This window comes from Sturnira hondurensis, unplaced genomic scaffold (assembly GCF_014824575.4).
Source record: "Sturnira hondurensis isolate 20B ecotype Veracruz unplaced genomic scaffold, ASM1482457v3 Scaffold0025050, whole genome shotgun sequence".
Classification (NCBI taxonomy): domain Eukaryota; kingdom Metazoa; phylum Chordata; class Mammalia; order Chiroptera; family Phyllostomidae; genus Sturnira; species Sturnira hondurensis.
The window spans coordinates 267712-293871 of NW_028097681.1; the positions used below are offsets into that span (position 1 = coordinate 267712).

The following is a 26160-nucleotide window of genomic DNA, read 5'->3' on the forward strand; positions in this document are numbered from 1 at the left end:
CTGTGGGTAGAAATGTAATTGAAATAGAGCTACTATGTGATCCAGAATGTCACTTCCATGTATAAATTCTAAAGAAATGAAATCACTCACTGTCACAGAAATATGTCTGCACCCTCTCAATGTTCATCGTGACATTATTCACAATAGCCAAGACATGGAACAACCTAAGGTGTTCCAACCTAAGGTGTTTCCACCTTAAAGAAAACATGGCCCTGGCTGGTGTGGTCAGTGGATTGAATACCTGCCTGCAAATCTAGAGGTTGCTGGTTTGATTCCCAGTTAAGGCAAGTGCCTTGGTTGTGGTCCAGTTCCTCAGTGAACTGGGGGTGTGAGAAAGGATGTTTCTCTCGCACGTTGATCCTTCTCTTCCTGGCCTTCTCCCTCCTTTCTTCTCTCTCTAAAAGTAAATACATAAAATATTTTTAAAGGAAAATATTATATATAATACATAAAATAAATTATTGTTCAGCAATTAAAAATGAGGAAATCGTGTCATTTGGAACCACAGAGATGGACTTTTAGGACATTATAATAAATGAAATAATGGGCTGGGTTGGGAATAAAAGACAGAAAACTGTACTTGAACAACAATTAAATTAAAAAAATTAAAAAAAATAACGTATATCTTACAATTATGAAACATTTTCATTTTTGAACATTTGCATATATTAATGTATTTAAATCAATCTTGCATATGTAAATATAGTGTGATGCACATAGAGTTGCCATGGAGATTGAGTCTAAGCTTTTTCTTTCCTCAGAAACTCAGTGATCCAGACATAAATCAGAGTAATAGACGTACCAGAAAGATTGTTTAAAAAAGGGAGCAACCTAAGAAGTGTAATAAAATACTTGAATAATCAGAATAAAATCCAAAAATGTAGATAAAAATAAATCCTGAATTTCTCAAAACCTGTATTGGATACTTGATTACTTTCATTCTCAATTTCCTTTAGTTTGAAGTCCCCTGAGGCTGTTCGTACAACCTCAGCAGGGTGACTGAGTTTATTGATTGATTTGTTCTGCATTGTTTGAACATTTGTTGGGCACCTGTCATTGAAGTAAGCATCACCTGTCACCCCTCTGGGGAAAGAAGAGGTGCTTTTACTTTCCCCAAAGGTTTTTTGTTTTGTTTTTTTAGGAGAGACAGTGAAATGTAGCAGTTTATAGTGTTTTTTTCTTCTTGTTTTGATTTTGAACCAGAATGTGGTCTTCCTTAGTCAATGGGCCGCATGTTCTTGAAAGTATGTGTTCTGCTGTTGATGGTTGGAGAGTAGTTTAGAAATATTAGTTAGATCAAGGTGTTGGATAGTGTTATTCAGATGGTCTACATTTTTACTGATTTTTTGTTATTGTCTGGTTCTGCAAATACTTTCTTAAAATATATTTTATTGATTAGGCTATTACAGTGGTACCATTCTTTCTCTCCTTTATTCCCTTCTGCCATGTGGCCCCTCCCCACCAGCATCTCCCCCACCTTACTTTGTTCATGTCTATGGGTTGTACATATAGATTCTTTGGCTTCTCATTTCCCATACTATTCTTAAGCCCCTTGTCTATTTTGTACCTACCATTTATGCTTCTTATTCTCTGCACCTTTTGGCAAATATTTTTACATGAAGCACTAAATGCCAGCTCTTAATTTGTGTTACAAGCACGAACCTGCCAACTGACTTGTCAAAAGCTTCATGTGGCCAAGGATCAGAGTACTGTGGTTTTATAGCAAAGAAACACACCAGTCCTACTTGTTCAAGAGAGGACCAGCAATTTCCAGAGATAGGAGGAGCTGCTGCTCACCACCTGTCAGTATTCTAGGAGTCCATGAGACCTAGTCAGGGCAGGTCCTCAGTCTTAGATTTGGAGAAAACAATGACACAAGATAGGGATGAGGTGCAAGGAGGTAAGACCTCCAGAAGGCAGGTGAGTTCATGCAAAAGCAATAATGAAAGCTGGATTCCCCTGACTTCTAATATGGTCTACAGAGACACAGACTTGGCAAGAAAATTTCCCTTCTGTCCACATCAGTGTCCTAAGGGACATGATGTACCCAGAAGTGGGAGTAACAATTAAGAGAGTATCTAATGAGCAGATACAGGCTGCTGAAAATATTGCCTCTGCTGCATGTATGACCTTGGACTGGCCAGAACAGGATTGTTGCTTTTGGAGACCCAAGTCTGGTTGGGGACCAATACTTCACTCCTTCTTGGTCTCTTGTGTGGTGACAGAGCTTCAGTCTCCATCATCAGCCATCCACGAGCCAGTTCTGACTCTCACACAGACACCTTCTCAGAGCTTCATCCAGGTGAGTCTGAGAGCTTCGGAAGTACTAAAGCAGGGCTATGTGAGAAAATATACTCCAGAATGTGACCCTTAAAATTGAGATGTAGGATGTTAACAAACACATGAATATAAGAAGGGGAATTATTTACATCCACAATATTATATGGAATCAAAATTAATAAAGTGCAAGGAAAAACTATGGACAAGAGATTCCCTGTGACTTGAAGTTTCAGTAGCAGCAGAAACGTCACCTTGTTCCCCTCATTCTCTGATCATCTCTAATTGCTCTCCTCTTGCTCCTTCACCTCACCATGTAACTCAATTTTTAGTCTTGAATGTCTGGAACAAGTGTCACCAATGGGTCTTTGCACTGGTTCTTTCCCTGCAGGGCATACTGTTTGCAAATAAACTAGTGTCTTCTGCTCTCTCTCCTTTGAGGTCCCTGTTCTAATGAAATCTGGTTCTTAGGTCTCCCTGAACTCTCCACAAATAAATCCCACATCAACTCTCTTTGTGCATGCTTTTTCCCACATAGCATTGTAATTGTAGCATCTCAAGTTTGTTAGTTATGCCCATTTATGTAATTTTTTCCCTAGAAGTGACTACCACTCCATGGTACAAGGCAATGATACCCGAATTTCAGAATTTCTTCTCCTGGGACTATCAGAGACACCAGAAATGCAGCCCCTCCTATTTGGGCTACTCCTCTGCATGTACCTGATCACTGTGTTGGGAAACCTGCTCATCATCCTGACCGTCACCTCAGACTCCCACCTCCATATGCCCATGTACTTCTTCCTCTCCAACCTGTCCTTGATAGATATTGGTTTCACTTCCACAACCATCCCAAAGATGCTAGTGAACATTCAGACTCAGAACAAAGCCATCACTTATACAGGCTGCATCACCCAGATGTATTTTGTCTCACTGTTTGGAGGATGGGACATTTTTCTTCTAACTGTGATGGCCTATGACCGGTATGTGGCCATCTGTCACCGTCTGCAGTACATGGTCATCATGAACTCTCAATTCTGTGGACTGCTGCTTTTGCTGTCATGGATTATAAGTTCCCTGAATTCCCTGTTACATAGTTTAATGTTGTTGAGACTATCCTTCAGAGAAGACTTGGAAATCCCCCACTTTATTTGTGAAATTAAGCAGATGATAAAACTTGCCTGTTCTGACACCTTTCTTAATGACATGGTGATGTATTTGGCCACCGGGCTGTTGGCTGGTGGTCCCTTGGCTGGTATCCTTTACTCTTACTCTAAGATAGTGTCCTCCGTGTGTGCAATTTCATCAGTTCAGGGGAAGTACAAAGCATTTTCCACCTGTGCATCTCATCTCTCAGTTGTCTCCTTATTTTATGGTACGGGCCTAGGCGTGTACCTCAGCTCTGCCAGTATCCACAGTTCACAGTCAAGTGCAGTCACCTCAGTGATGTACACTGTGGTCACACCTATGCTGAACCCCTTCATCTACAGTCTCAGGAACAGAGACATAAAGAGGGCTCTGAAAAGAGTTTTGGGGATGGCAAGTACAAAGAGGACAATTGTGCTTGGGCTGAAAATGTGACCTTGTGTGGGTGGCTCAACAACTCAAACCAGAGACTGTGAGTGTTTGATCCCATGGAATAGACTGGCTCTTTCTCTTTATTTTTTTGGTGGTTCCATTTTCTTGTATTCGTTCATGCTCTCTATAATTTTAAATAACTCGCTTTACAAGCTTCTGCTACAATGTGTGGACAGTTTTCCCTTTGACAAGTTTTTTAAATTTTTTAGTTTTAGTTGTTGTTCAAGTACAGTTTTCTGCCTTTTCCTCCCACCCCAGCCCAACCCCCGAGCCCTTTCTCCTGTTTCCACCCCTCCTGTTATTGCCCCTCTGTCCTTTATATTTGTTCCTGCCAACTCTTCACCCTTTTCCCCTGAAATTCCCTTTCCTCTCCCCTCTGGTCACTGTCAGCCCGTGACAATTTTTATGTATTATGAAAGTGTTTCTCAACATTGGATAAAAAATATTTGGGTAATTCCATATCTTTCATAGAAAAACTTGAATTTCTCTAAAATATATTCTCAAATGACAAATATCATGCTAAGAAAACTCTCCTTTTTCCTGAAAGAATAACCAGAATTCTATTACTCACTTGGGCAAAACAACATTTGGCATCTTAGGACATTTATTTAATTTCATTGTACAGGAAAATACAAAACCTTTTTTCAATTTGTGTCTGTCATTGTTTTCTTTTCTTTTAAATTATTTTACTGTTGTTCAATTATAGTTGTTTGCCTTTCCCCTCATTTTTATGTCACTATCTTTAGTACTCTTCCTAATAATGTAGATTTTAAACATTGTTCCATTTATGTCTCAGCCTGTTGATAACAGAGGTATTCCTAAAATGCCTTGGGAACTCACCTGGTCCCTGAATTCTTGTGACACTGACATGAGCCAATGCTGTGGCTGGACCAGGCCTTGCAGTTCTTATTACGATCGCATAACACTGCTCAGCCAAAACTCTAAGAAAACCTGGTAAAAGCAAGTTTATCACTCAGAGACTGGAGGGTACAGTTGTTCCCGAGGTCCATTAATGAGGTCATGGAGAGAGAAGGCAGGGGAGTGAAAGAAAGAAAGGGAGGGGGAGAGAGAGTGAGAGAGAGAGGAAGAGAGAGAACATTACTCTGGGTTCTGCATTTATTCAGGTCTTAGGGCAGGACGAATACAGTTTCAAAGCTTCATTCTTTATTGGTGAATTTAAAACTTAAGAGCAGGTGTCAGGATGTGAAAAGGGAACAGAGGGTCACTGCTGAGGTCAATTATCTAAGTTCTCCAGGGCTTTCTGTAAGGGGGCCTTCACAGGGGAGCTGACCAGGGTGATTAGCTAGCAGCTGTGTCAGAAAGCTGGCCACGTGTTTCTTCAACATGGTTATCTTTGAAGTGGAAGCCTTGGAAATCAAAAGTTTTGTGTCAGGTACTTACACTACACACATGCCACTCTATTTTGTAGCTGTTATGCTTTTATTGTCTTATTCAGCCCAGTGTCCCAATGCCCACTGGAGGCACTGACAGAAATTGACCATCATGTACATACCTACAGTGAAGTCCAGATGGACAGCAAGATTTGATTCATCAACCTAATATGACCTGAATGTCAGAGATGGCCTGAAGTATGATGAGACAAAATTGTTAGTCACTAATTTTATTACTGTGAAAATTATTGCTATACTCATGGAAGTATGCAATATCGATGCCCTTTTGTAAGGGGCTTTCTGCATTGGGGTAAGTTGTTGGTTAGTATATTTTACCTCTTTAATGAATGCGATTTCTTTTGCTGCTTGAAAATTCTGGTGCTGCCTACAATTATGACTCCTCTATGATTCTAAGCAAAACATTTCTTCTTTCCTAAATTTTGCCTTAACCACTAAAGGAACAATAAATATAAAGTTTCCAGATTATCAATCGTATGTCTCTCTCATGCTCAGGAATCTCTTCTCATAATTAAAAATGACTCTTAAGAGAGGCTGAATCCCTTCCTGGTCACATGATTCAGGATCACCAGGTTTTCTACACAAATGTGCATGAGCTTGCAACCTCTTGGAAACCCCTAGAAGGCAACCTCTGTACAACCGAACTTTGTTTCACAGCACAAAAGTTCATTAGTACTGTGAGTACAGTTATCTGTAGTTTCATTACGGATAAGTGTACTCACAAGTGACTGTATTTTGAATAATGAAGTAATCATGATGCTATCCAAATATCAAAACCTATGTAAAATATAAAAAACAGAATTATTACATTTGCCTTTAGTGCTGTTTGCTTTGATTATTGTATCAGCTACTGCTGTATAACAAGCATCCTAAATAGAATGTTTTATTACAATGCCTTTATTATTGAGTGGGATTCTATGATGGAAGTTGTTCTGATCTCTGCTCAGATCTTTCAAGTCTGCATCAGTTGTGAGTCTCAGTTGCACTACATGTTTTGGCTTATCCTTATTGTTGTGTGAGGCTGTAGTGCACCCCTGTCTCAAACCAATTTATGTCCATTTAGCTGTATATGTAGATTAAACATCTGTTTACACAACAATGAGAGTATCAAATGTAATAACTCTAGTTTAATCCCAGTATTTCTCTTTGAACTTTTAAAAAATATATTTTATCGATTATGCCATTATAGTTGTTCCATTTCCCCCCTTTATTCCCCTCCACCCTGCGCAGCCCTCCCCCCATTCTGCCCCTTTACTTCATGCCCATGTGTCACAAGTTCTTTAGCTTCTACATTTCCCACTCCCCTGCCTTCTACATTTCCCATATTCTTGCCCTCTCCCTGTCTATTTTCTACCTACCATCTATGCAACTTATACTCTGTACCTCTTCCCCCTTCTCCTCCCCCCACCACTCCCCTGTTGCTAACCCTCTATGTGATCTCCATTTTTATGGTTCCATTCTTCATCTAGCTGTCCACTTAGTTTGCTTTTGTTTTAGGTGTGGTTGTTAATAACTGTGAGTTTACTGTCCTTTCACTGTTCATATTTTTTATCTTCTTTTTCTTAGATAAGTTCCTCTAATATTTTATATAATAAGGGCTTGGTGATGATTATTTCCTTGAACTTGACCTTATCTGAGTAGTGCTTTACCTGCCCTACCATTCTAAAGGAAAGCTTTGCTGGATAGAGCAATCTTGGATGTAGGTCCTTGCCTTTCATCACTTGGAATACTTCTTTCCAGCCCCTTCTTGCCTGCAAGGTCTCTTTTGAGAAATCAGCTGACAGTCTGATGGGGACTCCTTTGTAGGTGACTGTGCCCTTATCTCTTGCACCTTCTAGAATTCTTTCATTTTAATCTTAGCTAATGTAATTATGATGTGCCTTCGTGTATTCCTTCTTGGGTCCAACTTCTTTGGGACTCTGAGCTTCCTGGACTTCCTGAGAGTTATTTGCTTTGCCAAATTGGGGAAGTTCTCTTTTATTATTTGTTCAAATAAGTTTTCCACTTGTTACTCTTCCTCTTCCCCTTCTGGTACCCCTATAATTTGGATGTTGGAATGTTTAAAAATGTCCTGGAGGTTCCTAAGCCTCTCTTAATTTTTTTGAAGTCTTGTTTCTTCATTTTTTTGTTTGGTTGTTTCTTTCCTCCTTCTGGCCCACTCCATTGATTTGAGTCCCAGTTTCCTTTCCATCACTATTGGTTCCCTATGCATTTTGCTTCATTTCACTAAGTGTAGCCTTCATTTGTTCATACAATTTGTGACCAAAATTAACCAGTTTTGTGAGCATCCTGATCACCAGTGGTTTGAACTGTGAATCTGATAGGTTGGCTATCTCTTGGTCGCTTAAAAGTATTGGCCCTGGAGCTTTGATTTGTTTTTGTGTTTGTGCCATTTATTTTTCATCTGGTCTCATCTGTTATGTGTGAGTGGCGGAGCATTAGGTGTCCACCAGGGCAGGGAAACCCAGTTACTGGGTCCTGATTCTGTATGTGGGTGCAAGGTCAGAGAGGGAACAATGGCACTTGCTCCTCTCCCTTTCTCAGATTTGGCCCCCTCTGCTGCTTCCTACAAGCAAAATGGGCCCTTTTGGTGCTGGTTCCTGGGTGGGTTGCCTTGTGTACATTCTATGACTCTTTGGGTCTCTCCCAAGAACTCTCCTGTGAAACTGGGAGTCTCTCCTGGTAGCTCAACCCCCGCAAGTTTTTTCAATCAGTGCTTTTAGGCTTTATTTCCCATTACTCAGATCCTTAGTTGTGTGGTTTGTCTCACTGCCCATTTATGCCTGGTTTATCTGTATGTGAATGTTTTTCCATGGTCAGCAAACTGCCTTGTGCACCTCACTGGGTTTGCTCATTTTCTTCTTGAGCCTGGGTGTGCCAACCACCACTTTTTCCTGCCAGGACCCCTTTCCACTGGCTGCCAACTCCACCCCTCTTATCGGTCTGGATGAATAGTTGTTGTTGGACTTTGGTACAGTTCAATTTTTTGGTCTGTTCTGGATGTGTCTTTGTTTCTAAATCTTTGTTGTCCTTAAATTTGGTTGTGCGATGAGGTACAGTACTTCCACCTACACCTCCATCTTGCCTAGAAGTCCTCTATTCACATATTTAAATACAGAATTTTTTTAACTAAAGGAGGCATACAAAAATGAAGAATGCAACTCTGGCTGATGTGACTCTGAATTATGTGCTGACCTGTGATCCAAAGGGTCTCTGGCTCAAATCCCAGTCATGGTACATGCTGGGGTTGTGGGCCAGGTCCCAAGTAAGGGGTGTGCAAGAGGCAACCACACATTGATGTTTCTCTCCCTCTCTTTCTTTCACCATTCTCCTCTCTAAAAATAGATGAAACAAAAACTTTTTTAAAAGATGTAAAAAGTAAAATTAAAACATTAAGAATATATACTTCCTGGGTCCATGTGCCTATGATTCAAAAAAATTCTCAAAATACTTTTTAAAGAAGATATGCACCTCTGTGTTGTTTTTAGGGTTGTTCACAATAGCCAAGGTTTGGAAGCAGCTCAAGTGCCCATCAGTAGATAAGCAGATAAAAAAGCCATTGTACATTTACACAATGGAATACTACTCAGCCATAAAAAGAAGGAAATCTTACTTTTATTTACTTGCTTCTAGGATGGACCTGTAGAGCATCAGGATAAGAGAAATAAGTCAGAAAAGAAAAGCTCCATATGATTTCACTCATATCTGGAATTTAATGAAGAGAACAAGCTCACAAACCAAATAGAAACAGCCTCACAGTTACAAAGAACAGACTGAAAGCAATTATGGGGGAGGGGATTTGGGGGCCTGGGTGAAAATGGTGAAGAGTAACCAAAAAACAGAAAACTCACAGACACAAGTAACGCTTTGGTGCTTAACAGAGGAAAAGGGTCTGTGGGAGGTTAAAGAGGGTAAAGGGGGGTTAAATGGTGAAGTAAGGAGACTTGCCTTTGGGTGGTGAACACACAATACAATACACAGATGACATATAACAAAATCACACCTGATACTTACACAATTTTATTAACCAATGTTACCCCAACAAATTCAATAAAATGTTTAAAGTGAATAAAGCTATCCTAATATCATATTTTTTTAAAAAAACAAATGTGTTTTTAATTTGGTGAGGTCCCATTTGTTTATTCTTTGCTTTATATCCCTTGGTTTATAGGACATATCAGTGAAAATGTTGCTGCATGAAATATCTGAGATTTTCCTGGCTATGTTTTCCTCTAGGACTTTTATGGTGTCACAACTTATATTTGAGTCTTTTATCCACCTTGAATTTATTTTTGTGTATGGTGTAAGTTGGTGATTGAGTTTAATTTTTTTTCATGTAGCTGTCCAAATCTTCCAACACTATTTATTGAAGATGCTATTTTTACTCCACTTTATGCCTCTTCTCCCTTTGGCAAATATTAATTGACTACAGAGACTTGGGTTTATTTCTGGGCTCTCTATTCTGTTCCATTGGTCCATGTGTCTGTTCTTATGCCAGTACCAGGTTGTTTTGATTACAGTGGCCTAGTAATACACTTTGATAATAAAAAGCTTCTTCATGGCTAAAGAAAACAGCATTAAAATGAAAAAGAGAACGAACTGTATGGGAAAATATATTTGCCAATAATACCTTGGACAAGGGTTTGATCTCCAAAATATATAAAGAACTGACACAAGCCACTCCAGGAAGACAAACAACTTAATTAAAAAGTGGGCAAAAGACTTGGACCAAAACTTCTCAAAGGAGGATATATAGAGGGCCCAGAGACATATGATAAGTGCTCAGCATCACTAGCCATTAGAGAGATGAAAATTAAAACCACAATGAAATACTACTTCACACCCGTCAGAATGGCTATCATAAACAAATCAACAAACAAGTGTCGGAGAGGATGTGGAGGAAAGGGAACTCTAATGCACTGTTGGTTGGAATGCACACTGGTGCAGCCACTCTGGAAAACAATATGGAATTTCCTCAGAAAACTAAAAATAGAATTGCCTTTTGATCCAGAAATTCCACTGCTGGGATTATATCCTAATAACCCTGAAACACCAATCCAAAAGAACCTATGCACCCCAATGTTATTACCAGTACAGTTATAATAGCCAAGTGCTCATCATTGAATGAATGGGTCAAAAAATTATAGTACAGGATAGAAGGAAAAGCCAGAAAACTGTTCTTGAACACCAACTAAAATAAAAAGAAATAAATGAAAAAATAACTACAGTACACTTACACAGTGGAATACTACCCAGGAGAAAGAAATAAGGAGCTCCTATCATTTACGACAACATGGATGGAATGGAAGAGCATTATGCCAAGTGAAATAAGCCAGGCTGATGGACAAATACCATGTGATCTCACATTTAACTGGAACCTAATCACCAAAAGAAACAAGAAAGGAAAATATAACCAGAGATATTGAAATTAAGAACAATCTGAAAGTGACCAGAGGGGAGGTAGGAGGAGATAATGTGGTGAAGGGGGGAAAGGGTTTTCAGGAACTGCCGCAGCCCGCTGCAGCAAGGGTGATCGCGAGGTGAGGCGAGGGACTGAAAGAATGAAGAGGACCAAGTGCTCTGCTGGCAAATGGCAACTTTATTCAAGGAACAGCTGTCTTATATACAAACTGTTAATGCCTAAAGCAAGACTGCAGGGAACTAGAAACAATGTTGTTTTTCAAAGTTCGTGCACTCCCTTAAGCTATCAAAAGGGCAAGAAGTTCTCATAACCATCTGGGAACATGACACCTGCGCCAGAGTCTTGTTGTGTCCTTCAAGGCTGGGAACTAGAAGGTTAGGAAAGTGTCAAGGTACCCGCCGGCTCCAGGGACCAGAAACCAAGCTCATCCACCATTCTCACAGTGGAGAACTCTGTCCTTGGTCCCCTTATGGCCTGGCGGGCCCCCACAAGGAACTACTATAAAGGACACATGGACAAAACCAAGGGGGAAGGTGGAAGCCAGAGAGGGAGGTGAGTTTGGCTGGGGTGGAGGGGAGTCATGGGGGGGGAAATGCAGACAACTGTAATTGAACAACAATAAAATAATAAAAAATAAAAATGGTCAGTGGATTAAGAAAATTATTTCATCTTCTTTCTTAATCCACCCCTTAGTATTAAAATAACATATTCAAAGTTCTGGGGATTAATAAGTGTACATTTTGGAGGTTTTTATTCTACTTACTATAGTCTTTTTGAGAAATGTATTAGTCGGGGCCCTGCCAAGCAGTTTAGTTGGTTAGAGCATTATCCCAATGCATCAAGGTTCCAGATTCTATCTCTGGTTTCGGCACACATGAGAAGCAACTGATGAATGCATCAAAATGTGGAACAACAAGTCAGTATTTCTCTCTGCCGCCCCACCTCTTTCTCTCTCTCTCTGTCTCTCTCTTTCTCTGTCTCTCTCTTTCTCTCTCTATCTTTTTCTGTTTCTAAATTAATACAAAACTTAAAAATACTTTGAGTTGAGACTTTGGCTCAAACCTGTTACCTCTTGCCTTCCTTCCCGAACAACATGAGCATTAGAACCGGTTCTGTTTTTTGTCACAAACTACCAGACCCTGGGCTCCTTAATCCCCCAGCCAATGGCTAGGCCAGTCAGCAGTTCAACCAGTGTCTTTGCAGGCACTGGGGGATCAGCTCCCAGATCTTCGTGTCACACTACCCTGGTAATGCACAGGGCAGCTGGGGATTTGGGGGTCCTGGCTGCGGGGATGACTGGGGGTCTGGCTCTGGCATAGAGGGCATCCAGAGCCAGAGTAGTTAATGCAATGTCTGAATGGCTGCCTGGCATCCTACCTGGAGAAGATGAGAAGCTTGGAGGCTGATAACCAGAGATGGAAGAGAATAATATGGGGACACCTGGAGAAGAGGGAACCCCAGAACAGAGACTGGAGACATCATTTCAAGACCATCGAAGACCTGAGGGCTTAGATCTTTACAGCTAATGTGGACAATGCTCATATCACTCTGCAGGTTGACAATGTCCATCTTGCTGCTGAAGACTGCAGAGTCAAGTACAAGGTAGAGCTGGCCATGCTCTAGTCTGCGGAGAGGGACATTAATGGGTTCAGAAAGTTTAATGTGCTTCTTTTACTTGTTTACAGAATTTCTACTTATTTGAATTCAGCTTCTCTAAAAACAGAAGTACTTCAGTTTATCATGCTTTCTGCTCTAATATGCAGACTTTTTCTCTTTTGTCCATTATCTCACTCTCAAACTTTTTCCCAAGTTTGAGTTAAAATATTTGGAAATTCCCACTTATTTCCTGGAGCCATATAAACTTCCTAAGAATAATTATTTCTCAAATGGCACCTAGGATCTCAAGAATTTTCTTTTGTGTTACTGAAAGAATATTCATGAATTATATTACCCACATGAAATAAACTACAGTTGTTAACTAAGTCCAATCGGATGATGTTTTCACAGGGAAATGTGAAATACAATTTCCACTTTGGTCTGTGACTACTTTACTCTTTTAACTATTCTTCCTGATAATGTGGGCTTTCACATTCTGCTGACTTTTAGCTGGACTCGTGCTTTTATTCTCTCACTCATTTTGGTGTCCACAGTGCCTGCCATTGTCCCTGGCAAACACTGATTATCAAATACATATCTCCAGGAAGAGTCCACATGGAAAGACAAATTTGTTAAATAACCAATGTTTGACCTAATATGAGGCTTAGTCAAAATTAACCTTAGAGGTGGAGAAGCATTACTTATCTGATTACTCTGGGTAATCAAATAAGTAATGATTTTTTTTCATGCTGTAAACTACTCCTGGTGTATGCAAGATGAGTTCTATGTGCAAGGGCTGGTTTCCACTGTGGTAAAGGATGGTTAGTGTATTTTAAATTTTATTACTCAATTATTTTTCTGTTTGTTCTTCAAAATTTTAGTGCTGTATTTAAATATGATTCCTCTGTAGCTCTAAAAATATCTTCACTTTTCTGAATTTTGGCCTAACCATGAAATTGACAATGAGTGAACTATGTCAATATCATTCATTCATATCTCCTCATGCACTGGAATCACTTACATTTCCATGACCAGAGAGTGACGCACAAGAAGACTTGAATTGCTTTCCAGGCCTGTGGTGCAGGGGCACCAGTTTTATGCTAAACATGCAAATCCTTCCAACCGATTCACATTACCTAGAAGGAATCTAAATGGGGTCACTTGTTAATTCACTTATTCAAAATAAATTTCAATAATTGAATGATCACAAATGCTGTCTCCAAATTTTAGAACATATACCAAAATTAAGAAATGGGGGGGTTATTATAATTGCCCTCAGTTTTGTTTGCCTGTATTATTGTACCAATTAGCTACTGCTGTCTAACAACCTGTTCTAAATGCTATATATATTATAGTGCCTATTTTCTCAATTTGGATTATGTGATGGGAGTTGTTCTGATCTCTGCTCTAAATTTCCTGGGTCTGCCTCCGCTGTGAGTCCCTGCACTGAGCATCTGTAGCTCATCCATGATATTATGTAAGGCTTGTGTGCACCTGCCTTGAACCAATTTATGTCAGTTTCATGTATTATAGATATAGACTAATCATCTAGTTTACACAAAAAGTGATTTGCCTTAAATTAATGCCACCATTTTTATTTTTTTCTTTGAAAATTTATTTATTTATTTTTTAATATATTTTGTTGATTATACCATTACAGTTGTTCTATTCCCCCCCTTCATTTCCCTCCACCTGCACACTCCCTCCGCCACCATTCTCCCCCCCCCCCAGTTTATAACCACATGTCTCAAGTTCTTTAGATTCTATATTTTCCCCACTATTCTCGCCCTCCCCCCTATCTATTTTCTACCTACCATCTATGCTATTTTCTGTGCCTTCTCCCCCCTTGTCCCCTTCCCACCCCCCTGTTGTGTTATATGAATGTAAAAACAGTGGCGTTGTTAAGCTGATAAACAATGCCACCCTTTTTACATTCATATAACACACTTTACTCTCTATCCAGTGATATTTCTCCCTCTCCTGTTAAAGTGTCACTCAGCTACTTGTGTTCTGAATCTTATCCTAAACCACACATCAGATTTTCTTTAAATATATATGTTATTGATTATGCTATTACAGTTGTCCCAATTTTTCTTCTTTAGTCCCCCTCTGCCTGGTACCTCACTTCCAGCAATACCTTCACTTAGTTCATGTCCATGGGTCCTGCATATAAGTTCATTGGCTTCTCCATTTTCTATAGTATTCTTAACATCTCCCTGTCTATTTTGTACCTACCAATTAACCTTCTTAATTCCTGCACCTTTGCCCCCATTTTCCCTCTGCCAGTCTCAGCTGATAACCCTCCAAATGATTTCCATGTCTATGATTCTGTTACTGTCCTGGTTGTTTGTTTAGTTTTTTTTTTATTTCAGTTTTTGATAATTGTAAGTTTGTTGTCATTTTACTGGTCATAGTTTTAATCTCCTTTTTCTTAGATAAGCCCATTTAATGTTTCACATAATGAGGGCTTGGTGAGGATGAACTCCTTTAACTTGGCCTTATCTGGGAAGTACTGTAGATGTCCATTCTAAATTATAGCTTTGGTGAATAGAGTAATCTTGGATGTATGTTCTTGTCTTTCATGACTTTGAGTACTTCTTGCCAGTCCCTTCTTGCCTATGAGGTTGCTTTTGAGAAATCAGGTGACAGTCTTATGGGAACTTCCTTGTTTGTAACACTGTGCTTTTATCTTGCTGCATTTTTTATCCTCTCTTTATCTTTAACCTTTGGCATTTTAATTATGATGTGTCTTGGTGTGGTTTTCTGTGGATCTGAGTTGTTTGGGACTCTCTATGCTTCCTGGACTTGTATGTCTATTTCTTTTGCCAAATTAGGAAAGCTTTCCTTCATTATTTTTGAAATAACTTTTCAATTTCTTGCTCTTTCTCTTTTCCTTTTGCATCCCATGATTTGGGTATTGGTACATTTGGAGATATCCCAGAGGCTTCTATACAGTCCTAGTTTTTTAAATTCTTGTCTCTTCTTGCTGTTCTGGTTGAATGTTTATTTTTTTCCTTATGTTGTAAATTGTTGAGTTGAATTTCAGCTTCCTCCCCTTCACTGTTGGTTCCTTGTATGTTTTTTTCTTTATTTAACTTAGTGTAACCTTTATTTCCTTTGTGTTGTTTCAATATTAATGAGTTCTTTGAGCATTTTGATGACAGTGTTCAGGTTGGTTATATCTGTTTTGTTTAGTGTTTTTAAAATTTTTGTTTTTATCTTCTTTATCTTAGATAAGTCTCTTTAACATTTTATATAATAAGGGCATTGTGGTGATGAACTCCTTCAACTTGGCCTTATCTGAGAAGCACTTTATCTGCCCTTCCATTCTAAATAAAAAACTGTGCTGGATAGAGCAATCTTGGATGTAGTTCCTTGCCTTTTATGCCTTGGAATACTTCTTTCCAGCCCCTTCTTGCATGTAAAGTCTTATTTGAGAAATCAGCTGACAGTCGGATGGGAACTCCTTTGTAGGTGACTGTCTACTTATCTCTTACTGCTTCTAGGATTCTGTCCTTCATTTTAATCTTGGATAATGTAATGATGATGTGCCTTGGTGTGTTCCTCCTTGGGTCCAACTTCTTTGGGACTCTCTGAGCTTCCTGGACTTACTGGAAGTCTATTTCCTTTGCCAGATTGGAGGAGTTCTCCTTTATTATTTGTTGAAATAACTGTTCCACTTGTTGCTCTTCTTCTCCTCCTCCTGGTATTCAAATAATTCTGAGGTTGGTACGTTTAAAGATGTCCTGGAGGTTCCTAAGCCTCTACTCATTTTTTAAAAACTTTTGTGTCTTTATTCTTTTCTGTTTGGTTGTTTCTTTCTTCCTTCTGGTCCACTCCACTGATGTGAGTGCCAGTTTTCTTTCCATCACTATCAGTTCCCTGTACATTTTCTTTTATTTCACTTAGCATAGCCTTCATTTTTCTTTCTATTTTGTGACCATATTCAACCAATTCTGTGAGCAGTGTTTTGAGCTCTGCATCTGATGAGTTGGCTAGCTCTTTGTTGCATAGTTTTACTTTTTCTGGAGCTTTGATCTGTTCTTTCATTTAGGACATATTTTGTTTTGTCAGATATGCCTGTTACATAGAAAGGGAAAGAGCCTTAGGTGTTCATGGGGTGGGCCAACCCAAATTTCTGTGTTGTGACATTATGCTGTGGAGGGGCTCAAGAGAGAACAATGCCGCTTGCTCAGCTCTGCTGGATTTCAATCACTCCCTCCATTACCCACAGTCAAATTAGGCCCTTCTGGTGGTTATTCCTGGGTGTGTGGGTTTGTGTAAGTTCCAGGACCCTGTTGGTCTCTCAAGAGAACTGTCCTGTGAGGCTGGGGACCTCTCCCGCTGCCACCTCAACCTGCACAGGTGTTCTCAATCAGAGGTTTGCAGCTTTATTTCCCTGTGTTGGAACTCTGGGTTGTGCAGTCTGTCTTGGTCCCTAGTTACTCCTCCAGTTGATCTGCATTCAAATGTGCCATTGCCTTATCCACCAGCCACTGCCTTGCTGTGAGTCCTCTCTTCCTGGCTGCCTGCCCTCGTCCCTTCTACTGGTCTGTAGGAATGTTTTTTCTTCAACTCCTTGTTTGTTAGACCTTCATACAGTTAGATCTTCTGTCAGTAATGGTTGTTCTTCATTTTCAAATTTGTTGTTGTCCTTCCCTTGGTTGTGTGAGGCGGCATAGTGTGTCTACTTACACATCCATCTTGGCCACTGATTTCTCAAAAGACACCTTGTAGAAAAGAAGGGGCTGGAAAGAAGTATTCCAAGTCATAAAAAGCAAGAACCTACATCCAAGATTACTCTATTCAGCAAAGTTATCATTTAGAATCAAAGGGCAGATAAAGTGCTAAGGCCAAGTTAAAGGAGTTCATCATTACTAAGCCCTTATTATACTAAATGTTAAAAGGACTTATCTAAGATATAGAGGATCCAAGATTATGAACAGTGGAATGACAACAAACTCCCAACTATCTACAGCTGAACCTAAAAATCAAAAATAAAAACTAAGCAAACAACTAGAGAAAGAACAGAACCAGAGAAATGGAGATTTGTACTCCATTTTAGAATTTTCAGTGAGGAGGGGGAGGGGAAGAATGGGAGGGGAAGTTACAGGAAATAAGAAGCATGATTAGTAGGCATAAAACAGACAGGGGGAGGTTTAGAATAGTATAAGAAGCAGAGAAGTCAAAGAACTTATATGTACAAACCATGGACATGAACTAAGGGAGAAATGCTTGAGAGAGGGGACTACATGATGGAGGGGGGATAAAGAGAAGAAAAAAAATTGGGAAAATTTTAGTAGAATAACCAGTAAGATATACTTAAAAAAGAAAAATAACATAGAAGTTTCTGGGGATTCTGATGTAGATATCTGTGGAGGCTATTTTGCTTACTACAAAATTTTTTCCAATAATAATTTCCATGGTATCACACAAGGGCCTTTATGTAAATAAGACAAATTAGGTATTCTTCAGAAGTGTAAAGGACACATGCACAAAGCCAAAGGGGGTAGGTTAGAGGGTGGGGGGTGGGGATGGGTCGAGTGGGGTGGCATGGTGGGGTAAAAGTGAAGACAACTGTACTTAAAAAACAATAAAAAATTAAATACATCATATGATGTTGTTCATGAATATTCATATTCAATAACTGAACAATGAATTTATAACTGTTTCTGGAATGAGTGAATGCACATTATCCATTCAAAATTACATGCAAATAATTTTTGGTTCTAAAGACCTAAAACTACCTAAACACTCATTTGATTCAAAGAACTGATATGCACATTAAATTAGAGGTGTGGTGATTTAGACAAAGCTTTCTCAATTTCTCATGTTGAAAGTAGGGGTGGGATAATTATTTCTGTTGGATATCCTAGGTGCTGAGCAGCCTCCCTCTGAATGTTGCCAAATATCTCTAGGGTCAAAATCATCTCAGGTAGAGAACCACTGACCCACAGTTTGAAAACTGCAAACAAACTGACAGATTCCCATCAAGGCCCACCACTTACTTATTCATTAATTTTAGCTAATCACTAAACCCCTTCAAGCCCCATTTCTGCAAAGAGAAATGGAGTTCATAATAGTAACACCTTCTAGAATGGACTTTTCAAAAAATTAAATCAGACACTGTCTGTAAGGTATTCGGATTATATGGCATAAAACAATCAAAACACATCTCTCATAATTAACAAATATTTTATAATGATGCACTAAATGACAGTTTTTAATTTGTGAAAAAAATACAAAATCTCTAATCATTTCAACAAATGTGTCAGGAAGGAAAAGAATGTGGTGCCCAGGACTGCATATCAAAGGAACAGAGCTCTCCCCTTATTGAAGGGGGGATAGCAATGTTCTGCAGACATCAATTGCTGTGGTCCCACCACAAATCAGTGCTTTAAGGATCAAAGCAACTGGTCCTGAAGGTATTCTTAGTCTCAGACTTTGCAGAAAATATTGACTGAGGGTTGGGATAAGGTGAAGGTGGTAAGACCTCTGGGAAGCAGGTGAAATCCAAGACAAGGAGTCATAAAATCTAAATTTACTTGGCTTCTAACACGGTCTTTTGAGATCAGAGAATCATTAGGAAAAATTTTCCTTCTGTTTCTATCAGAGGCTCAGAGGGAAATCAGGCACTTAGATGTAGGGATAACACAAGGGAAATGTGCCTGATGGGCAGATATGCAGAGATATCTCCCCCACGCTGTGCCTCAGCTTGTACTATGTTGGTGGACAGAACATGGTAGTTGCTGTTGATTCCAACATTGGCCCAGGAACTGACACTTCACTCCTCCCTGCTGTCTTGTGTGGGTAGGACAGAGCTTCAGTCTGCATCATCCACCATCCATGGAGCAAATTTGACTGACACACAGAGACCTTCCTTTCAGAAAACCCATCCAGGGGAGTATGAGTGTCTGGTAGGTAGATCAGGAAAGGGTCACAGAGGCTGGAACCTGAAAACTTTTACTGAGTCTCTAGGACCCTAATCAGCCTAGCCCCAAGACCAGATATCTCTATTTGTATTCTTGGTTAAGTAATTAATTCATACTTAATTTACTTAATATATTAATAAGGATGCATCTGTTTGAATCTGCACTCCAGGGACATAACTGACAATTAGGTAATGGGACTGGTAATTTAGTGGGATGATGCTGCACAATGAGTGAGATGCAGGAGAAATGGTTGCAGGCAAATGAGAACACATCGGGAAATTTTGATGTTTGGGGAGGAAATGGAGCTTCAGGTGTGAAGAACAGTGCAGTGAAGTGAGTGTTTGTAAGTGTTTGTAATATCTTAGACAGGCTTATTTGAGTATATTTTGTATTCATCAAAAGTCCAGACCAGTGGAGGTAGACAGCATCTTGCTGCTGCAAATGGTGAGACATACATTGCAGTATCTTCTCTCACGCTGAGNTTGGTGAGGCTGCATATATTTTGGGGTTTGTGCCCTTTTAACTTTGTATTAAAACAGTTAGCTGACATTCCTATCCTACACTCAGCCCTTCCCTGTAGTGGTCATTTTTCTACACATTGAATAAGAGATTCTGTCGTGTTCTTGGAAATATAAATTGAGGACTGACTGACTTTTAGCCAAAGTGTATATACTGTAGGGTGTAAAAATAGTTTTTGACAATTCAGTGATGAAAAAATTAAGGTCACACACTGTACCTTAAATCTTGATTACACCAAGGAATTCTAGTTGAAAACACAATTCATACCATGAAGATTCACTGTCCCTGCTAACTGGGTGGAAATCTCCAAATATTTTGAAATTTCTGTTCTATTCACTGTGGATTTTCAAAGTAAAATGCCTACCCAGGGAAGCTAATGAATAGAGTTGCTTAAGCTCAGTCCCTCCATCACATGTCACTGAAGGACTGAGTCTATTAGACTGCCGAGATGCTGGCAAGTGCTCCCACACCAGTTATTCACAGTGAACATGGTACAAGGTGCAGCTGAGGGAACCCCAAATAGGAATTTGTAATGGGGTCCAGAACTCAGGGTGTCCAGGAAATATTGAAAATATATATAAGATGTCCTTGTCCCCACAAGTCTAAACTGGGGGATGGGACACATGGAGCAGGACCATTGAGAGTTGTTTTGCATAGCAACAGTTTTACAACTAACCTCTGGCATGGCCATTTAACATATCTATAACTTTAAACTGGTTTCATGGATATGTTAAATAGCTGTGGGCATGCTTTGAGCCAGGGAGATGGGAGTGACTTCCACCCATGACATAACTGGGAGGCAACTCCCCCTGGTTATAGCACCTGTGTGAGAGCTTGGAGATGACTGGCTCCAAGCCAAGGACCTATGCCTCCTCAGACTTACTATGGAAGCCCAGAAAAGCTGGAAAACTACTGGAGTGCTGCTGGAAGTAGCTGATTGTGGGAGGAGTCAGAAATGGAACTATAGACGATAATTGGCCCTGGAATTTAAACCCAGGCATGGCAACCATTCGAGGTTGAGACCTCATGGCTTTGGCGAGAGTCAGGACCACATGGCTTTGGAGTTATTCTTTTTGCCATGTGGCTTAGGGAGCAGGAGGGCCTTGCTGGGAAGAAAAGGGGTGAAATAACTCCTGCTGGTGGGCCATGAGAAGGTGTCACTTGATTTTGGATAATCTGGAGATTGCGGTGGTGACACAGCTGATGGTGCTGGGGACCTCAGGATGCTGGCCAGGAAAGTGTGGGTTGCTGGGAACCAAAGGGCTACCTGAGTCAAGGACTTCTATTTTTTTCCCTAAGATACATTACCCTGAACTGGGCAGAGGGAGAAGGAAGAACTGTGTGCATTTGTGGGTATTCTAAGGAACTTTGGGGTCTCAATGAAGACACTAAGTCATTTCTCTTAACTTTGTATAAATTTTGAATAAATAATTCCTTTCATTTTCACCAGTATCTGGCATTGAGAGCTATAATTGTCTTGTGGCAGACAAGGTGAATCTAAAACAGGGGGACTCGGGAGAAGGGGGGTCCATTCAGTAATAGTATATATTTCCCCCCACACTTCCACGTGTTCATTTCTGTAATAAGTACACATACGTGCATACAGTTCTAGGTGTCAGAGCTTGACATGAGTCTCACTGGCTAATCTCAAGGTGTCTTCAGGGCTGGATCCCTCCTAGAGGCGCATGGGAGAACCTGTCTTCTTAATTCTAGTTTGGGTTGTGACCATCTGCATTCCTTGGCTCAAGGTCGTCCCTCCTTTGTCAAAGCCGGCAGTTTTCTGGCTGGCTATTTTTTCCTGGTCTCCCTCTCTGCATCTAGGAAAGCACTGAGCTGACCTTAGTCTCCCTGGATGATCCTGCTCATCTTTTACCTTCAAGTCAGCTGATTAGCAGCCCTGTTTCCTTTGCTACCTTCATCCTCCCCTTGCTATGAAAACCAGATTTTATTCCAAGGTACTGGAATAAAGGGTGGACATCTTGTAGAAGTTTTCCTGCCTAGTACAAGTTGTTTTTCATAAGTGTATTATTCCATGCTACTCAAGCACCCTTATATTAAGGAAACATAGATTTAATCATAGCCACTGGAATGAGTGAACAAACTCTTTCTTCACAACCTCATGCAGAGACAGTGTTTGATCACAGAATCTAAAACGACTGCAACTGAGTCTAACACAGAACCACAGCCTTTCTTCCCAGACCAGTCCACAGACCAGGACCTGCAGTGTCAACACCACCTGAGAGCTTGTAAGAAACACAGCTTCTCTGAGCCTGAAGGACCTGCTGAATCATTCTGCATTTGAACTAGAATCCTGGGGACCTCCTATGAATTTGAAACTGGAAAAGGCTGGTGTAAAGTAGGTTTTGTCACATTTTAACATGGACATTCGGGGAGGGATAATAATCAGGGTGCATTATGTGTATGTTTGTGAATTGTAGGTGTTTAGTGGTATCCCTTCAGGTATTGCTGGGGGCAAAATAATTCGTGGTTGAGGCCAACTGACTAGAAGCAACCTGGAAAAGTTATCACCAAGGTCTATCGATGCTCTGATATTAACTTTAAGCAAATCACTAAACCTCTGCAGCTCCTCCCTAAGGCCTTGCTTCTGGCCATTCCCTCTGCTGGGCACACACTTGCCCACATAAGCTTGATCTCCCTCCTTTTCTCCCTTGAGTCTTGTGCTCAAGTGTTACCTTGTTGGCAGGTTTTGCCTAGAAACCCATGAGAAATAGAATGACCTTTTCACTTTCTCCTTTAGACCTGCTTTCACTTTCTGTACAGAATTGTCACTAAATGTAATGTTAAATGTATTTCTTTTATTTGTTTCTGTATTTGACAGGGGACTCAAGAGTTGGAAAGTTTTGGTTTATGGTGTATAGTTAATAAGCCTAGTAGGTAATGCATATGTTAAATCTATTGTTTCAGGAACTGTAGATAAGGACCACCATTCCTTGGAGAGACAGCAGACCTCTGGGGGCACAGCTGGAAACATCTGAGCCATTGTGTTCCAGGGAGAGATAGACATCTGCCTGTCTGCTCAGGGACAGCTAACTGCCCAGGGCTAGAATACTGCAGTTTTTTAACCTAATTTTCCCTGAATTTCAAAACCTCTCACTGCACTTTTTTCTCTGTTATAAAAAGACTGGTGTGGAAAAAATATCTAAGATGGTCTATTAGGGTATGAACTGCTGTCTTCTCAGATCACTGGCCATCTGAATAAAGCACCCATAAAGATTCAATCCCCATCTCTGCTTATTGGGTTTGGTATGTGACAGGCAGCATGAACACTGCTTTTTTCAGGTTTCATATTCTCTGCCAGTATTTACTGGTAGGGATTTGTGTTCTTCAGCTCCTTCTACTCATAGCCTGGACAGTATAGAAAACACATTCAGTACTCAACTTATATTCCCAAAGTACATGATATATTTCTCATTAAAACTAGTATGCTTGACATATTGGGAGAAAAAGCAAGTTAGAACAAAAATTCCTACTCTGAGGTGACACAGAACACTCCTAAAACAGAACAGATCTATTCCAAAATGTGAAATGTATTTCTTGATTATTAAATATAAATGGTAGAATCAAAGCTATGCAAGTAATACTGGCTTATATGAAAATTACTCCTGTTCTCTTTCACCTTCTTGAAAGTCAGCTCCACCTCATTGGATCCAGGGAAACTTACAAGAGTGTCAGAATTTCTTCTGAGATTATCAGAGGAACCAAACTGCAGCCCCTCCTGTTTGGGTTGTTCCTCTGCATGTACCTGATCACTGTGTTGGGAAACCTGTTCATCCATCAGCTCAGACTTTCACCTCCACATTCCCATGCACTTCTTCCTCTCCAATCTGTCCTTTGCTGACACCGGTTTCACCTCCACCACCATGCCAAAGATGCTGCTGAACATCCAGACAGAGAGCAAAGCCATCCCTTATGCAGGCTGCATCACACAGATGTATTTTCTCATACTCTTTGCAGGGTTGGATGACTTCGTCCTGACCATGATGGCCTATGACTCGTTTGTGGCCATCTGTCCTCCCCTGTACTACACAGTCATCATGAACCCCTGAATCTGTGGACTGCTGGTTCTGGTGTTCTGGGTTATAAGTGCATTGGATTCCTAGCTACAGTGCTTAATGGTGTTGCTACTTTCTTTTAGTACAGATTTAGAAATCCCCCTTTTTTCTGTGGCTGTAAATAAGTAGTCCCACTTGCCTGTTCTGACACCTTTTTGAATGACACAATGATGTATTTTGTAACTGTGCTACTGGGTGGTGGTCCTCTGGCTGGGATCCTTTATTCTTACTCTAAGATCATGTCCTCCATACAGGCAATTCCATCAGCTCGGGGAAAGTATAAAGCATTTTCCACCTGTGCATCTCACCTTTTAGTTATCTCCTTATTTTATGGTACAATGCTATGAGTGTATCTCAGCTCTACTGGTACTCACAGCTCACAGTCAAGCGCAACAACCTCAGTGATGTACACTGTGGTCACACCCATGCTGAACCCCTTCATCTATAGCCTCAAGAAGAGAGACATCAAGAGAGCTCTCAAAAGATTCTCTGGGATGTCAGGTACAAAAGGGACAATCACCCTGAGTCTGAAAAAGTGAACTTGCTTTGTTGGCCCCACTACTCAAAACTAGAAATTATGGTTTTTTAATCAGATCGTGGATTTTGAACTTGCTCTTTTTGTTTCTGTCCTGGAATTTCATTTGTTCATTTCAACTTCCCTATACAGATTAAGTCACCATTTTATGAAGTTTTCTACTTTGTCTATTGTCTAGGTGGTTATTCCCTTTGTCTTTTTTTTTTCTCAAAGATTTTTCTAACCTTGAATAGGAATATTTGGAAGTTTTTATTTACTTCTGTGGCAACATTAATATCTAAAGAATAATTTCTTCTCAAATGACATATCATTTTAAGTAGTTAGTTTTTGTTCTGTATATGGAATAATAGTAAGTGGTATTAATGATGTGGGAAAACCTGACTTAGCTTCTAAGTCTATTATATTGTTTCATTCCATAAAAATTAAAATTGTGAGTGTTCAATCAGGATATGAAAGTAGAAATTACTCTCTATTCCCTGAGTTTCTTTTTCTATAATTTTAACCTCTCTATACAATTTAAGTGAACCACTTTAATAACTTTCCAACACTGTGATCTCCAGCAGCTTTTCTTTTTTTTTTTAAAGATTCCCCAACTTCTTTTTTTTTAAATTTTTTTTAAAGATTTTATTTATTTATCTTAGAGTGGAAGGGAAGGAGAGAGAGAGAGAGAGAGAGAGAGAGAGAGAGAAATATCAATGTATGGTTGCCTCTTGTGTGTCCCCTGCCAGGGGCCGGGAACTGGCCTGCAACCCAGGCATGTGCCCTGACTGGGAATCGAACCGCTATCGTGTGGTTCGCAGGCCCGCACTCAATCCACTGAGCTACACCAGCCAGGGCTCCAGCAGCTTTTCTTTGTCATTTTTCTCCTGTCCCAAATTGATCCCCAACGCTGGATGAAAAATTTGGATATTGCCATTTACCTCAGAAGTTACATGGATTTGTTAAGAACAATTACTTTTGAAATGATATAGAGCATGCTGAGTAATTTTTCTTTTGTTTCACTAAAAGAAGCACCTTGAGATGCACCACTCCTATGGAATTATACTGCACTTGGTAACCCAAACCATTTATATCATTTCAAAGGAGAGGAAAGTAGAAGACCACAGTTTAACACATCTAGTACATCATTTCTTCATATCTCACTACCATAACTACTCTTATTTAAAATGTAGATTTCAACATATAGTGTGTTTTATAACAGGCCACTGAGTTGTCTTCTCCCATTAGGATCCTGATTCTTACTGAGCTTGGTGTCCACATTTATACCATAGTCACAGGCAAAACTGACCAATAAATCATATTTCCAATTCTAGTTAATGTGGAAACACAAACTTCAATACTTAGTTTAACATAATATGTTCTGAGAGTCAAACACAAACCTTAAGTATGAAGAAGCAAAATTTTAAGTCATACATTTATTACTAGGTAAACTATTTTTATGGTGTATGATTACTTATCGATGTATATAAGATCTGTGTCTGTGTAAAGGAATTTATGCTTGGAGTGAAGCAGTGCTTGTTGTAATTATGTTTTCTATCAAATTGTCTTCCTGCTTCCACTTGAAAACTTTCATTGCTGCCTAAAAATATAATTCCCCCTATTGTTCTAAATGAAGCATTTTCCCCTACTATAAATATTGTGTAACTACTGGAGAGGTAGGGAAAGAACTACATGAATCTCATGCAGTGTATATACTATATATGTGATCTATAGATATGTCATATATGCACATAAATGGCCAATGACTCACCAGAGAGCTTGAATTCCTGTCCAGTTCTGTGACTCAGAGTTGTAAGTGTTGAACAAACACACATGTTCTTTC

The 26160-nt window shown here is 39.8% G+C and overlaps 1 protein-coding gene and 1 pseudogene across 1 annotated transcript; both read left to right on the plus strand.

Annotated features, from left to right (window-relative positions):
- The first annotated feature begins 2991 nt into the window (after positions 1–2991).
- Positions 2992–12306, plus strand: LOC118982156 (olfactory receptor 7D4-like). The gene is made up of 3 exons (XM_037039102.1): positions 2992–3346; positions 3632–3813; positions 12238–12306. Exons 1-3 carry the CDS (start codon positions 2992–2994, stop codon positions 12304–12306), a joined length of 606 nt encoding a protein of 201 aa, XP_036894997.1.
- Positions 12307–23487: 11181 nt separating this feature from the next.
- LOC118982157 (olfactory receptor 7A17-like) lies at positions 23488–24342 on the plus strand (annotated as a pseudogene).
- The last annotated feature ends 1818 nt before the right edge of the window (positions 24343–26160 follow it).

Bases quoted from the DNA above. Each gene is read 5' to 3' on its own strand.
- LOC118982156 (XM_037039102.1), top strand. From the start codon at position 2,992: ATGTACCTGATCACTGTGTTGGGAAACCTGCTCATCATCCTGACCGTC. The intron at 3,347-3,631 runs GTTCCCTGAATT...CTCATCTCTCAG, and splicing joins TTTGCTGTCATGGATTATAA to TTGTCTCCTTATTTTATGGT. The intron at 3,814-12,237 runs GCAAGTACAAAG...ATCACTCTGCAG, and splicing joins TGAAAAGAGTTTTGGGGATG to GTTGACAATGTCCATCTTGC.